This window comes from Bombus vancouverensis, chromosome 16 (assembly GCF_051014615.1).
Source record: "Bombus vancouverensis nearcticus chromosome 16, iyBomVanc1_principal, whole genome shotgun sequence".
NCBI lineage: Eukaryota > Metazoa > Arthropoda > Insecta > Hymenoptera > Apidae > Bombus > Bombus vancouverensis.
In genome coordinates this window covers 4,699,675-4,715,631 of record NC_134926.1, presented here as the reverse complement: position 1 = coordinate 4,715,631, position 15,957 = coordinate 4,699,675, and the positions used below count along the sequence as shown (strand labels likewise).

The 15,957-nt window shown below is 27.9% G+C and overlaps 1 protein-coding gene and 1 long non-coding RNA gene across 4 annotated transcripts in view; one reads left to right on the top strand and one right to left on the bottom strand.

Moving 5' to 3' along the window:
• The first annotated feature begins 357 nt into the window (after positions 1-357).
• Positions 358-15,957, top strand: part of LOC117154414 (Cytochrome P450 reductase) — a 22,034-nt gene continuing 6,434 nt past the window's right edge. Inside the window, exons 1-7 of one of the 3 annotated variants that reach the window (XM_076625757.1) lie at positions 358-417; positions 805-971; positions 1,042-1,143; positions 1,250-1,314; positions 1,398-1,528; positions 1,813-2,020; positions 13,533-13,535. In XM_076625757.1, the coding sequence (XP_076481872.1) occupies positions 358-417; positions 805-971; positions 1,042-1,143; positions 1,250-1,314; positions 1,398-1,528; positions 1,813-2,020; positions 13,533-13,535 (736 nt within the window). Of the gene's footprint in view, positions 418-804; positions 972-1,041; positions 1,144-1,249; positions 1,315-1,397; positions 1,529-1,812; positions 2,021-2,736; positions 3,056-10,029; positions 10,191-13,532; positions 13,536-15,957 lie in introns of those variants that run through there. The other 2 variants (XM_033329377.2, XM_033329376.2) reach the window with 2 other exon arrangements.
• On the bottom strand, positions 6,521-9,371 carry LOC143303798 (uncharacterized). Its single transcript, XR_013060459.1, has 3 exons — positions 7,891-9,371; positions 7,648-7,813; positions 6,521-7,493 (listed from the first exon to the last, which is right to left on the bottom strand). It is a non-coding gene; the product is annotated as an uncharacterized LOC143303798 (long non-coding RNA).

Below are 15,957 nucleotides of genomic sequence, written 5' to 3'. Positions count from 1 at the left end.
TTTTAATTCTAGAATATGTAATTGATTTGTAGCAGAGTAAATTAGATGGTATACACCTGCCATAGCAACCAATGTTTTCATTTAGTTCAAAATTACTTATGTTAGCAATGGGTAGGCAACATATAACACGCAAATGCTTCTCTAGTTCTTACTGTATAAATATATATTTAAACATAGCATAAATGTTAAACATATGAAGTCTTCAAATGTGTATTGTACTCATGTTTCAAAGTGAAATTATATAAATAAAATATAATATAATAATTTATAAATATATATTGTAAATATAAAAGGCTGTACAATTGTATATATTTGCATTGCAATATAAGAAATATTGAGCAGTATACAGTGTAAATAATGTTAGAAACACGTTCAGCTATTTACAAAATGATTGAAGTGGCACGTGATGATAGACAGGTATGACTTAAAAATTTTGTTCTTATACGAGTATAATTTTTAATGAAAAATAATGAACAATTCATAACTTTATAGTTATACTATTGATAAGCATTTTTAAATCAGACTTAGTATGTCAATTGCTGCCGGACATCCGGTAGAAATTAAATTCAAACCAATTCAAAATTCGATTCAGTAATTTTATCGATTAATATTTTTCTTCAAAACATAATAATTATGAAAATAGGGAATAAGAAGCAATTACGTTTCTTTATTTTAGATTAAAACATTTAAAAATATATTTAGATATTTAATAATAAGTTTATTTCTAATTTCAGTCACATATACTGCTAAAAAGTTAAATTTTGAGATAAATGTACCAAATAATAAAATAAAAACGTTTTCTAGGTTAATAATTGGCCACCACCGTTTTCATCTGATATGACGAAATATAATGAAAGAGATTTTGATCCAATTGTTAGACGTTCATGCAAAACGAAACGCGTATCTTTGAAAATTGCAAAAGCAATTGTAATTGGCGATGTTTCGGTTGGAAAATCATGTCTAGTAAATCGGTAATATACCACAATATCTATTTTTACTTTACATGAAGAAAAAGTAAACATAACATTGTTTGCTTTCCAGATTTTGCCACAAAATATTTGACAATAACTATAAAGCAACAATCGGTGTTGATTTTGAAGTAGAAAGGTTTGATATTCTGGGTGTACCTTTTCATTTACAAATGTGCGTTCATTTCGCGTTTCAACATATTTTATTATTTAATTTCACAATATTGATAATAAATATTATGTTAAAAAATAGAAATTTATTATTTGTTTACTTATTTCAGATGGGATACTGCGGGGCAAGAAAGATTTAAATCCATCGCTGCATCTTATTACAGAAGTGCAAATGGTATAAAAAAATTTGTTGTTATGAATGTGTAGTAAAATATAAAAATTGTATCAAAGTTTTATGTTATAAATATTGTATTTTAGTAATCATGGTTGTTTTTGACTTGGCCAACTTAATATCTTTGGGACACTGTCAACAATGGTTAAATGAAGCTGCTCAAAGTAACACGGAGCCATATTACATATTCTTAATAGGCACAAAACGAGATTTACTGGTAAATCACGCAGAATTTATTGACATATACAAAAATCGAAAGTAAATTATAAGGAAATAGTTAAATTTCTAATGCATTAGATGATTAACTAAATTAGCAAAAAAAGACCTTTAAATTTTTGTATAGGATATTAATTAAAAATTGTATTAATTATACAATAATCTACAATAATTTAATACAGTAGCTTTATTTAATATTACTTTAATTACAATAATTACGAAATACTTAAATTATGTTGTTATCATTGATTGACTATAACTACAAAATAAAATAAATGTTTTTAGTCCAATCAGGTATATACAATAATGGAAAAACGAGCGGCTGAAGTAGCGCGGAGAATGAAAGCTGAGTTTTGGGCTGTTTCCGCTAGAACTGGAGACGGTGTATCAGAATTATTCACAAGAGCAACCGTATTATCTTTTCATGCCATGATTCTACATGAGTTACAAAATATGAAGCCGGAATCAATTAACATTGGTTCCGATTTAATAAGTACGTAGCACTATAGCTATAAAATAGATAGAAATATTTTGCGAAATTATGAATATTCGTTATATATCTAAAATGTTATTATTATATTTAATTATAATATATTATTATATCTAAAATGTTTTAATACCTTACGACATTAAACAATCTTTTCTTAAACCATTAAATCTGGTTATCAGCTATTTACTATTTAAAATTAATTTGATTTGGATTGTATTAATTTTTTATTTCTAATTTTTACTCATTCAATTAAAAATGATAAAATACGTTCATATTTCAGCTTTAAATGATCAACGAGAAAGGATTAAAACAAGGAAAAGAAGAAATACTTGTTTCGATTGTTCAACGTGAATGATATTTCTCAGAAATTTATTAACCACTAAAACTTGCTCATGAACAATAGTATCAGGTACTAAGATTTTAATTGAGACAAAGTAATATATATGTGGTAGATATATCTGCAATATGTAATTCATACTGTTAATTTATATCGTGTATGGATATTCTGAGTAATTTTGCATGTTCATATTTCTAATAAATGCATAAAAATCCAAAAAATAATAAATCATAAAAATAATAATCAGTCTAATTATCAAAAATAGATTTATTATCGTAACGTTGTTCAAATACCCCGCGCGTGAAACAATCTTCCGGCTACGTAACGTATATGGACTCCATCCGGCAGTCTTTCTTTCTTACTCGCACTTGTCTGTCTTTCTCGAGATCGGATTTACTCGGAAAAAGTACGTTCTTTACTGATAGACTCGGTAGATAGAGTTGGCGATAATATTAGACGAAAGAAATCGCTTCATGTGTTCGATGTCGACGTGTCTGGCACGCGCACGTCTGCACGTATATGAATTTCGATCAGTGGTGAATCCAGTGCAGTTAGAATTGTCTTTCCGCGAGTGTAACGGATCAAGCGAAGAACCGAATTGACAAAAAAGTGTCATCACATGGTCATTGCGTACCTTCCCTGAAAGAGATCGGACAGAAATTTTCAATTAAAATCTCCTTCGTTCGAAGACAATTCCTCAGGTAAGTGTTATGTTGCATTCCAACAGGTGGTAGTTACTAGTACTCGTATACATTATATATACGTGCGTGAAGATCATCGATCGAGGAAATGTGTAAAAAAAAGTTCGTGGAATGTAATAACGGTAATTTCTCGGCATTGCTTCTTGCTTTTCTTTTATGAAAAATATAATATATTCTCCTTACTTGTAAGTATACATATATATCTTCATGAAATAAAAATCAGTTTTCAATAAGATGTATAGTCATTGATATAATTTTAGTTAATTCTCGAAAATGTATATGTTACAGTTATTTCTATCATTACTATATGTATTTGTGTACGGATATGTTGTTTTAATTATTAACTCTATTTAATTTGAATCGTTACTTCTAATTATTTATTATTAAATTGATTATGTTATATATAAAGATGTTTGGAGTTAAATATTCTTTTTGTTATGAGTAATTATGAATTAAATATTTATATTTATTATAATATTTATTTTATGCATTTTCATAAATCGTGTTCAGAAACTCATTTCCTACATTGATTTCTATAAAATTAAATAATTTTTTATATATACCAAAAGTTCTTATTTTTTCATAAAACAATACAAATTTATTCTACGAGGAAAAATGAGAAAAAAAATGTTACGAATATTAGAATGGATCGATTTTTCCACATTTTGAAATGCATTGCAATTGTTTAAGCCTCGAATTCGCTAATGTTTGCGGCACTAGATTTTTATTTGTGGAGAATTTTAAAGAATAATGTTTATGCACAATAAAAATTAATACGCATCTGGAATTAACAAAGAATTCGTAATGTACTCAGCGAAAATGGAGGAGATTAACATGTAATTAATTCAATTTTTGCATTTCAATACCTTGAAGTCAAACTAACACAAATGTATCATTTATCAAACAACTAGTTTTTTGTTATAATTTTTCACTTGATATATGGTAATTTTTCATTTGTTCTATTAGGATTAACTATATAATTATTCACTATTCATAACTTTTTATTGATAACGCTATAGTGACTTTATATTGTAAATTAAAAATTGAAAATATAGTATATGTTATACATATTATCTTAATACATATATTTTATAATCTGCGATTCTTTTGTATAATCGGTAATTGATAGCGTCATCACATCAATCAGATACAAATTTCTTAAGATAGTATTACTTGCTTAAGATATTTAAAAAATAGTACAGCTCTTTTCATGCCTCTTTTCACTTTATCAAGAAGATAAAGTATATTTTCGGCATAATCGAAATAAATAATATATATTTTTGTTTTTGAGTTACTTCTTATAGTACAATATTATATCATTCTAACTCTTTACATTCATAAAACTTCAATAGATCAAACGATATCAAAATTCCAGTTATTTTAAACTAACTTGTGTAGTTAAGGAAAAATATAAATTCACAATACTATAAAATCTGATTTATTCATTAAAGGTTTTGTAGTTTATGATGTAATTTTATCGCAAGATTTTTCTGTCAATCGTTAAATTTTTGTCATTCTTTTTAGAAACTCACTAAGGGTAATTTGTATTGATATGTAATTATAGATAATAGTGAACAAAGTATGTTTTAACTTTTTCGGTAGGACAGTGCAAAGGACTTAGGTGTATGTAGACTTTTATGATTGTATGCATTTCATATTTACGTGCGTCATGCGTTATAATAACAAAGTAGATAGAAGGCATAAGCATATATTGAAATGAGTTTCAAAAACTGCTTATAAAACGGTTTTATGACAGTTGATTTATAAGATGTTCCTGTTTTTGGTAAGCAATATTTACTTACTGTTTTGCCGACGTTGTTTATTCTGTATCAACATGACAAGTTATGTTTTGTACATTAAATTCTTATAATATTTCGTCCGTGATGTTTGCTATATTATAATAAAAATATACTATACACAAACGTTTCTACAAGTAATATTATATAATTTTTACTACATAGAAATATATCAATGGGGAACATTTCCGAAAAAGGGAAACTTGATTTCTTAAAATTAAAAGATATTAAGTTAAAATTAAGACTCGATATCGCTATCAATCTTGTAGATATCACTGTCAGGTACAACAGTTTTAACACTAATTTTCCATAATTCTTGAAATTTCACGATACAGTATAGTAATGTTTGTAATATACTCAGTCACGATTAAAAGTATTCGCATAGACTAGCTTATCTTGTTGCAGGAAATAGTATATTTGTATTTATATTACTGTAAATTATATATTTTATTATGAATTGTATAAATAAAATACAATTTCACATACATAGAATGACAACGTAGATGAAACAAAATTAACGGTTATATGCTTTAACGGTATTTCCGTTAAATGCTTATACATCATAAACACCTGTATGTCTAATATCTCTATCGAAATGTCTTGACATAATTTTGAAACACAAGGAATTTGTACATCAATTATAAACAATGACAAATGTACATATGAATATATACATATGACATATGTACAAATGAATATTGCTTCGATTTTTCTTTATTATATACAGCGACTCAAAAAATCGTTTGAACATTAACTATGAGAAACTTTTACAACTATGCATATCATATACGCCATACGAGGTTTTTGAGGATTTATAATAAGGTGAGGATAATAAGTGGTAAAATTTATTGCAGAAATATACGTCGTAAAAAATTTATGTACAGTACAGATTATTATTCTATAAGTAATAGATAATTTTATTTATCAATACAGATAATTATGATAGATATTTTATAAATTGACAGTGACGCATTTTAGGGAATTTGAGCGATTCTCATTCGTAAAGTATGTATAAATTATACGTACAAATAAAAAAATGGATAAAAATATTATATCTTTAGAACAATTAAAAACATTGAAATCCAATAATATATTATTTTTGAAAACGGTTGTAAATAAAATTTAAAATGACATTGAGAACAATCGTTATTCGGTAAAAAAATATTACTTCTTGGTGTAAAAGTAATATGTAGAATACGTATTAGATAAACGGTATATGTACGTATTAGTAAACAAAAATTCGTCTCGGTTAATGATTTAATAATAATATCAAAAACAATTATAATATGAAGTTACAATACGAAAAGAGACAATGCAATTAGGGAAAAGTATTATCATGACGTTAATAAGTTTTCTACGAACGTAATTCATTTCACGTAATAAGCCAACGCAATTTTTCAGTTAATCTGTGATTTAGGATGATATTCGAAATATGTTTCCAGGGAGTACATTATATATTTATATAAGCATGATGAAACGTAATGAGAAGTTTTTTTACCTTACAATTATCCAGTTCTTGTTTTTAACTACGGTTCATGTTGAATAATACAGTGACAGTAAAATCTTACCACTGTCTTATTGATATTAGGTAGCGAGTAACAGGTGCCATCGAAATTCCTATAGATAAAATCAAGCAATGAATTAATTAATAATCAATCTCATAAAAAAGTTGATTAAAACCTCATAGTTATATTTTTACAGTGAAAATAAAAAAAATGAAATCATATATGATATAAACAAATAAAATTATGAAATAAATGTTGTTCAGGAAGCTATATACATTAGTAAAGTGTGTATTAATGTCCAAGCAAATGCTATTTAACACATAACTTATTCAGTTGAAAACGGACAAAGTTACATATCCATTTATAAAACGCTTATTATATATACTTAACAACTACATCTAGCAATTAACAATCAATAAAATTGTCTAAAATTGCTATAATGATTTTGGAACTTGGAATACTGCTTATCAATTTTCCACTGTAGCCTGAACAGATACTTTCAAATATTTATACAATAGAGCTTCAATATGAAATATATTTCATAACTTAGGAGTTTCCGATCCGTTTTGATTCGCGACCTTTTATAATAGCCAAATAATCTTCGATCTCTTCTCCTAAATATAGAATAAAAACATTTTTAACAAAATATGGCAATCTAGCTCCATTTATTACAGCAACGTAGTCGTATTAAAATAAAGAAGCGCTAAAATTGTCAAAAGAGTTACGATTTCAAAGATTTGAAGAAACAATGTCAAGAAGACATTCTCAACCTTACATTTATACTACACGTATTATGTAAGCATTTCAAGGTCGTCCTTTGCCAGATCATAGTCGTAGTTCATCACTAGTTAAAGAATCTCGATTGAGCAATCTTCGAATGAACTTCGCTATGAAGAAGGCCAATGTTTAGTCTTATTAATTCTATCAAAATGTTCACTGTTCAGTCGTTCATAGTTAATCTATTCTAATGTTGGACGACACAGATGACAATCGCTGTTGTAATGACTTGCGTTGCATACGTATCGAATTCTGTATGCAAACCGGATTAAAGTAACATGTTACGTAGGTCATAAATAATCAACATTATCGCAGGTTGATTACGAATTATCTTCTTTATTTGCTTCATCCTTTGATTTTCTGTAATGTATAAATCGTTTAACGAATATTATTAAACGCTTGCTTATTGGTATGAATAATAATAAATAATATTAATATAAATGCAGGCGATCAATAAATAATAAGTAACTCGAAAAATAAATTAAGAAAAATTAAGAAAAACATGATAACTCACGTCTAAAAATAGGAAGATACTAATATAAATAAATAAAACATCCTATATTCTTTAACCGTGAACAAGGCGAAAGAGAAAGTACATACTTCTTCCTTGGAATACATAATGATCAATGATAAGGATTGAACAAAGTCGAGTTATCACTTAATGTTCCAGGAAATTATTCCTATAATTTTAAATAGAGCTTGTTTCATTAATAGTCGCTACCGAGCGTCGTATAATGGAACATCAAACTATATTTACCAGTGAAATTTTTACAACGGCAACGATTCAGTTTTCTTGTTACCTTTCACTTTCTCCGGCGAGATAAATTTATGCATGTCGTTCGTTTATGTTGTTGAATTTTTACCGCGTTAATACTTTCGCAAAATACTGGTATCTCAGCTTTCTACTTTTTCGTCACGAGATCGATAAGGCTATCAATTTACAAATATATACATGCATTATTACCGTAATGCTCGATCAATTGTCATTCGAGGAATTATGTTTGTTTCATACTTAGGTTAGGTTGCTCAGTGCATACAAATTTCGTATTTATATATGTTTCATAATAACTTTCATTTTATCAATTTTAATTATGATCTTTTATTTTATACGTTTAGATTTGGGTTACATGACTGCATGATTTTCTTTGTAGTAGTGTCATTGAGATTAATTTGGTAGATCATTTCGTTGTCATACAAATGATACAGTTTGCAGAATTGAATTAATATCAGTGAAATTGGAATGGAATAATTCCGCTTGAATCTATTGATTAATTATAAAACACTAAATCAACTATTAATTGGTATTTAATAATGCTCTTATTTAAAAGCAGAAAATTAATCACAAAACATAGAACATTTGTTAAGTATTTTATCATGAATTATACAATGTAACGATATACGCGTAGTCGATGGAGGTTAGTAGATAAATTCGCTTTGTTCTCAGAAACAAATATCAATGTAATTGCATATATTTGATATATAATGAAAATTTTCCTTCTCGGCCAACTGTCTTATCAACGAACATAATATAAAACAATGGTATATTATATATATTACATATTGCATTATACATTTATGTATGTATATTATTTTTATATATCGTTGACCCACTTTGTATCGTTGCTTAACGAGAAAGCTTTTTTTATATTCGAAAGTTGGTGAATAACATTTACCAAAGTATATTTCTATTTCGCTAATATCATTTGTCGTTTTCAATCTCAAGGTCGAACATAGAGTTTTCATACTTATTCTAACTTAAGTAACCTAAAAAAACGCAGCCTCATTTTTAAATAACAGTTAAAATATTATTCAATGATAAGAATCTTATTTTGGGGGAATTTCAGAGGGTAGTGGACCTGTTAGAAATAAAAGTGGGGAAACGGGGAAAAATCTGCCGTCATGCTGCAAGAAAACGAACTGTCTAGTCTATCGATAACATTTTCACGCGCGTTACGTAAGCGTTTTCAAATGAATTCGATTTAAATCTTATGACGAGAAATTTAAATACTATGTGAAGAGAACGACAACAGAACAGCAATTAGATGCACGAACGTGTTACGATCGAACATTATTAAAGTGTATATAATACGAAAATGTAAGTACATACATACGTATTGTGTCGCTGTGTATGTACCCAATGTGCTATTCACGTAGATTCGTGTACAAATACTATACAGGGTGTTTCAGACAATTGGTGAATGATGTCTTTAACGCATTCGGTGCTAATATAACAATGTGATTACTATATGATATTTACACTGAAGGTATAACTATACAAAACAAAGCAGAGATAAGACAACACTGTGCTCGAAGCAATTATAGATAAGACTGCATATGTAAGTATTTGGATATTTGAAGCGATTTAGCGAAAAAATTGATATTTTTCAATCATTCCAAGATCTCAACAACAAGTCACTTAATTTAAGTGTTCCCGTGGAAGCAATTTTTATCCACCTTAATTATTCTTTTTTTATTTATACTAATTAATATCAACTACTTATTTTTTATTAATGTCTACTAATTGCGTATGATTGCCTGAAATAAGATCAAAGGTGAAAATTAGAATTGAAATTAATTTAATTAATTAAAAAAAAATCATGTTAATCTATTGAAATGTCTTTCTATTAAATATTAATATGTTTTCTATTAAAAAAATAGAAAAATAAATTAACATGATTTATTTGAAGTATATTTTATGTCTGAATGTTTAAATATTTATGCGCATTGGACATGCTCGATAATATATGTATCATATATGTACCATGCGATAACAAAAAATACCAATTGCGAGGGACACTCTGTAGATACATATACATCCTACAAACACAAACTCGGTCGACAATGACTCGCTGATTTTTCGTTTCGTCCTGCTTGTGCATCAGTTCAGCGTGTCTCGATCGTGTTGGCAGTTACGTGTTCGTTGTGGCGTGAGCATGTTGTGTCGTCTCGAAACGGGCCGTGCATGATCGTCGCGTTGAGAACTCGCTCTAGTTTAATAACTTCTCCTATTTATCGATACGAGGCATCGCGACGTCTTTTGGAAGCATGGATTTACCGGTAAGCGCATGAACATTGTCTATTTACTATTTTCCTGCTCATTTAGTTAGCCTTAATTTGAAATGTTATATCCTGGCAGTCGGTTTTTATATATTTGTGCAAATATTATATCCTGGCAGTCGATTTTTATATATTTGTGCAAAATTTAATGGCGCAAAAACGGATTAAATGCGTATTAAATCTTCATAAATGCAGCAAATTTGTATAAAAATCCGCAGTCTAGTTATCTCTATAGCTATCTGAATGACCTAAGTTCGCAAGCGATCTCTCGTGAAATTAACGATTATCTTTTTTTCTATAGCTCGCTTGCATCTGGATGAGTTTTAAAGTTAGAATGAGAAGCATTGAGTGCGCGTGAGATACAGAAAAAACTTGTTTAGTATGCTAAGCGCTAACAGTTCGGATGGAGAATTTATTATCATAGGGATATAACCATAACTTTATTCAGTCGAGTGGAAAAATCTTAAAAAATCTTAAAAGCGCTAACAGTTCGGATCGAGAATTTATTATCATAGGGATATAACCATAACTTTATTCAGTCGAGTGGAAAAATCTTTTTCAGTTGAATTAAGATTTTACAAACATTTTATTAGGCAAAATAAAAAATGTTATGAATTTGGAAACATCAACCACTTAAAAGTTCATTTCGAAATATGATAAGCTTCCTTATTTATTGTTATGATAAACACGAATTAATAATGAGAAGTATACACGGTGAACTTGAGATTATCTTTAAGTTTCCTTGTAGACCTGCATTATTTTTATATTTATCTATATTGAAGCTTTCTATTTAAGTAAATAGACTTGAGGATGATTGTAATTAGAATATAGAAGTATAAAATGAAAAAAATCTTTGTATCCACTACATAAGGTCGCAATAACAGAAAGAAGATAAGCAATTATTATTATTATTGCAATTATTATTACTATGTATTATTATTATTAGATCCAACAAGAAGTATGTTACAGTTAAATATTTGCAATATAATTGAAAAGAAATATTTCATGATTTCCTTTTTTAATATTTCATATTAACTACATTAACTATATTTTACAACAAGTATTTCTAGTCATCTGTTATTTATATTAGCGTATTGTGATTTTCATCAAGTGTTCTCACATGCGTTTAGTGTTTATTAATATTGATAAACAGTATGGTAATAATTTTTTAAGCACCAGCAGATGCTTTCAGAGTCGTTTTTTGTTAACGGCATACATTAGCTGATACTTATGACTATTAATTTTATTTTATAATAAAAAATTGTACAACGGTGTTAAAGTCGAAACAAAAAACTTTGCAAAAAAATGAAACGATTGAAATAGATGATGCTGTGATATGCTCGTTCTTTATGTATAACAAATTAACCATTTTGAAGCTTTCAATTTTTTTATTCGTTTAATTTCTGGTGATACTAATCCAATTGTGATTTTAAATTTGAAACTTTGACTGATATTTAATAATTAATAATAATTTTAGTTATTACGTTTCGACAAGATTATTAATTTTCTTCTTTGTGTTGTTAAACTTTATTGCTGTTTTTACGGAATTGATCCTCTGTAAATAAATTAGGATGTCTGTCGCATTTAATTATTAAAATACTATAGACAATATTGTTTTAAATTAAAACGTTCTTGTATACTCTTTTATTAACTTAGCATTAAATGGATAATATTTAAAATTGCGTGTAAATTAACGAAGTAGTATATTATTTATAACGAAGGAAATATTATACAATGATGTCGTCTTGATTAAAATAAAAAATCTTTTTAACCAACAATACAGATCTTTGTTCGATACAACACAAGTTAGTACATAATATAGATAATAAAATAAATGATAAGTAAATAATAAAGATAATACGTTCTTTTTAGAACATATTATCTTAAATAATTAAATAAAGAGAATTAGTAATGCTTCCAAAAGTAAGGATAAGATAATCTAATTAAAAATGAATCCTGATCATAATATTTGTTTTTATTGTAGCGTTTAAAATAGCGCTGCAACACAGACATTCAACGAGACGATAAAGTGGAAAAATGTCTGTCTTATTGGTCTATTCTGCTATTCTTTAAGGTGAATCACGTAACCTATTACGCGAGCCAATATCTCGGTAACTGTTCAATTGCAGACGTGCAAATAGCAGCTGTAGGAAGACGATACTTAGACAAACGACATTTTTACACACACACATATACACACCAATTGTCATAAATCTTCTCAATTCTCTTTTATGCTACGGGAGATTAATTTTTCGTATGGTAGTCGAGTGGATTTATATAAATAATGTGTAACCTTGGTAACAGTTCGTTTTGCAATTTATTTAGCTCTTATGGTTAAACACCATTCAACTAAATGTTATGTTGAAATTACTTACAATTTTATCTGCTAAATTAATGAATATTTTTATTTTATTATAGCGAGCTCTTTCGTGACCTGATTAAAACAATATTACGAGTGAAAGCATTAGCTATAATTATTGCTGAGTTAAGCTCTGACATGCTTCCGTATGAGACAGCATATATATGTAATTCCTCATTGGAAGCAATATTGAAACTGCACACAACTGATGTCTAAAACTTTTATCTTCTAAATTTTCTTATCGGAGAATGCTTACGCTAATATTACAAAAATATTATCTCTCGATACAACTTCTTATCGTTTATTAAATTATCTTAAATAAAATTATGACTAGTCAGTTATGATATTCCGATTTCAGCACCAAGGGTACTTGATTCTTCTGCTTAAAAAATTGAGAAAAATGTTTAACAAAAAGCAGTATGATTAACTTTACAATCTAAAAGATGTTTATCCAATGTAATGGACAATTTCTTTCATGTGACAGCGAATCATCACAATATTGATCTAAATACAATCATTTATCAGTAAATTACAAACCGAACAAATCTATCATTACCTGATAAAAATCTTTGATATTATTTCTTTTTTTAAGATTGTTTTAGCGATATCAGGGGAAAACAATAAAGTGATCCGAGGTCATTTTCATCTATGCGAATAGAATTTTTAATTATGTCAAGTGACTGTAATGATACTATTACGTTCGAACGGTTTTGATAGGCGAATTCAGTTGACGAATGTAGTTTTTATTTGCCGAATTGCTATTATGAAAATTGATGAACTTATTACATAACATTTGTTGTAATACATAACATAAAATAAAATAACAAAATAGTTCAGGGAGGATAAAATAAAATAATATTAAATAATCTATACAAACTGAAGCGTATAGTTTGGGAATTTTACAATAAATTCAACTTTTCGAAATTACTCCAGATATTTTACAATCTTGAATACGAAAAAAAAAGTTGGATTCAAATGTCGAGTGAGTCACAAGGAAATTTGTATGCATATCATAAATAATTTCCATAAATAAAGATTACTGGGGAAAAGACGTGATATTGGAAGAAATATATTTTATCTATGTACATCATTATTATTGTTCTTATCTTGTATGAGGTCACTTTTAATATAGAAAAATAAGTTCCATCTGCATAAAAGGTAGTGACAAAGACTTTTAACTATAAATTATTTTAATAAATATAATTTTAAAGTATAAATTATTTTAACAAGAATGTAATTTTTTGTTCAGTGTGTTATCCTATATACATGTGTATGATACCATTTTGGAGAAACTGGAAAAGAAACATGTATGTAGAAATAATTTTAATACCATTCACAGAAGTAATTGAAGATGATAATTTTATTTATCAAAATGATAACGCTGCGGTTCACGCATTGAGACACACCTATCGATTAGAAAAAATTTACAAAATTTGATTTTATCAATTTTTGATGTAATTCGAAAAAAAATGGCAATTACACAAACTTGTTATTTAAGTTTTATTTTATCTATTTAAAAAGCGTGTAGCTTTATAGAAATTTTATATTTTGTTTCCTGTTAAATTACATTTTAACGTGTGTGTGTGCCTGCGTGTAAACGTCACTTCTATTGTTGTTACCGCAATCGAGATGTGTATTTCTCTTCTATTTGTTCCCAAAATGGTATCGTACGCAAACTCGTTGTTAAAATGGAATAATTATAAGATTTCACCAAAAAATATAGCTGCTTTATCGACATTTCGGGGAACTGTAGTTGAGAATATGGTATTGAAATACGTGAATAAAAAAGTTCAATTACGTAAATTCATATTTTTTCAAGTACGTATCTAATCAAAAAAATTTTTTGCTATCATACGACTAACTATATTATGACGCAAAAAGTTCGTAGGTCGAATCAATGAATTTCTGACGCAAACTACGCGAATATATCTGAATACAATACAATACTGATTAGAAAAAATATCTTTACTCGGTAAAATTGTTCTGACGGATATCGTTATTCGTAGAAGGATCTGTTGTAACATATAGATGTTAGGTTATCGCTAAATATGACGATATAAGGATTATTATTTTATGTCAATTATGTCAGGAATCTTTTTCAGAAGCAAAACAAGCACTGAAATAGAAATAAAATTGTTAATATCATGTTAGATAATCTTTGTCTTAAATTTTTAAACATAAGAGCAACATCGTTACTTTAAAAAAATCCTTTTCATTAGATCCACTGATGATATAATTGCTATAATCATGTGATAGTCTGATATTGTTATCAGATACATTGATACATGGTTTATTACTGCGCTACTTACGTTCTGTTTGCTGAGTCATTAATATGATACATTTTGGTAAATTTGCACAATTTTTCCCTTGTAAATTTGCTTCAAATTTAAATTGCCATTATTCTCAAGGTTTTTCAGTCTTTCTTTCAGTTTGCACGTCTCAAAAGTTTATCTGATAACTCTTCCAATCACTGTCACATTTTTAACATTTTGTACATAAATACATTTTATGTGAATAACATTTTGTGTTTGCGCGAACAAAACGTTCCATTTATTCACGCAAATACACGAAGGGATTAGAAGAGAAACGGGCGATGTCAAGTTTTAAGAGTTTATCAATAAACGGAAATTTATTTTTCAATATATGTAATATCACAATCTCATATTTCCTCGTAGATATTATATCAAAATAATTTAACTTTATTCCTCGTTTTATTCTACATCATTTTCAACTTGTACATATAATTCTGAAAAATATATAAATACATTAAACTGTACAAAGTGAAAAGTACGTTGTATACCTAAATTTATTATGTAACTACTGTAAAACTCGAAAAATGTTTATTCAAATTAATGCGATATATCCAGTGGTAAAGAGCATGTGAAACTCGAAATTCGTTAAAATTGATATTTCCCCTTTTTCCTTGGTGGTCCCTTCGTATGTATTATTTATAAGAGACAAATATAATTTATGCAGGTAGTCACGTAGATAGCACGAAAGATTGATGACCTAGATGTTGAACGGTGCTCTCGGCAAAATTATAATTGTCAAATTCCAGCAATACGAAAATGCTTACTCATCTCGATTACAACAGAACCGAAGCCGAACTGATTCAAGGGAACGCTTACACGTGTCATTTTGTTAATGATTCACTTGGAACCAGTCGTTAGATAAATCAGACTTCGTTCCTTCGATATTTATGCTTCTTTTTTCACTTTTTATTAAAAATCTCATATGAATGTTTTTTTCATAGCACGGTTATAATATTCAGATATTATTCAGATATTTGAGAATGTCATGAAATGCTAAATTGCTTAACACTGACTACCACGCCGAAATTACATGTTTCGCTCAGGATGCCACGGGAATGTTTTTATTATTCAAAACACATCTTCCCGAATGGACCGT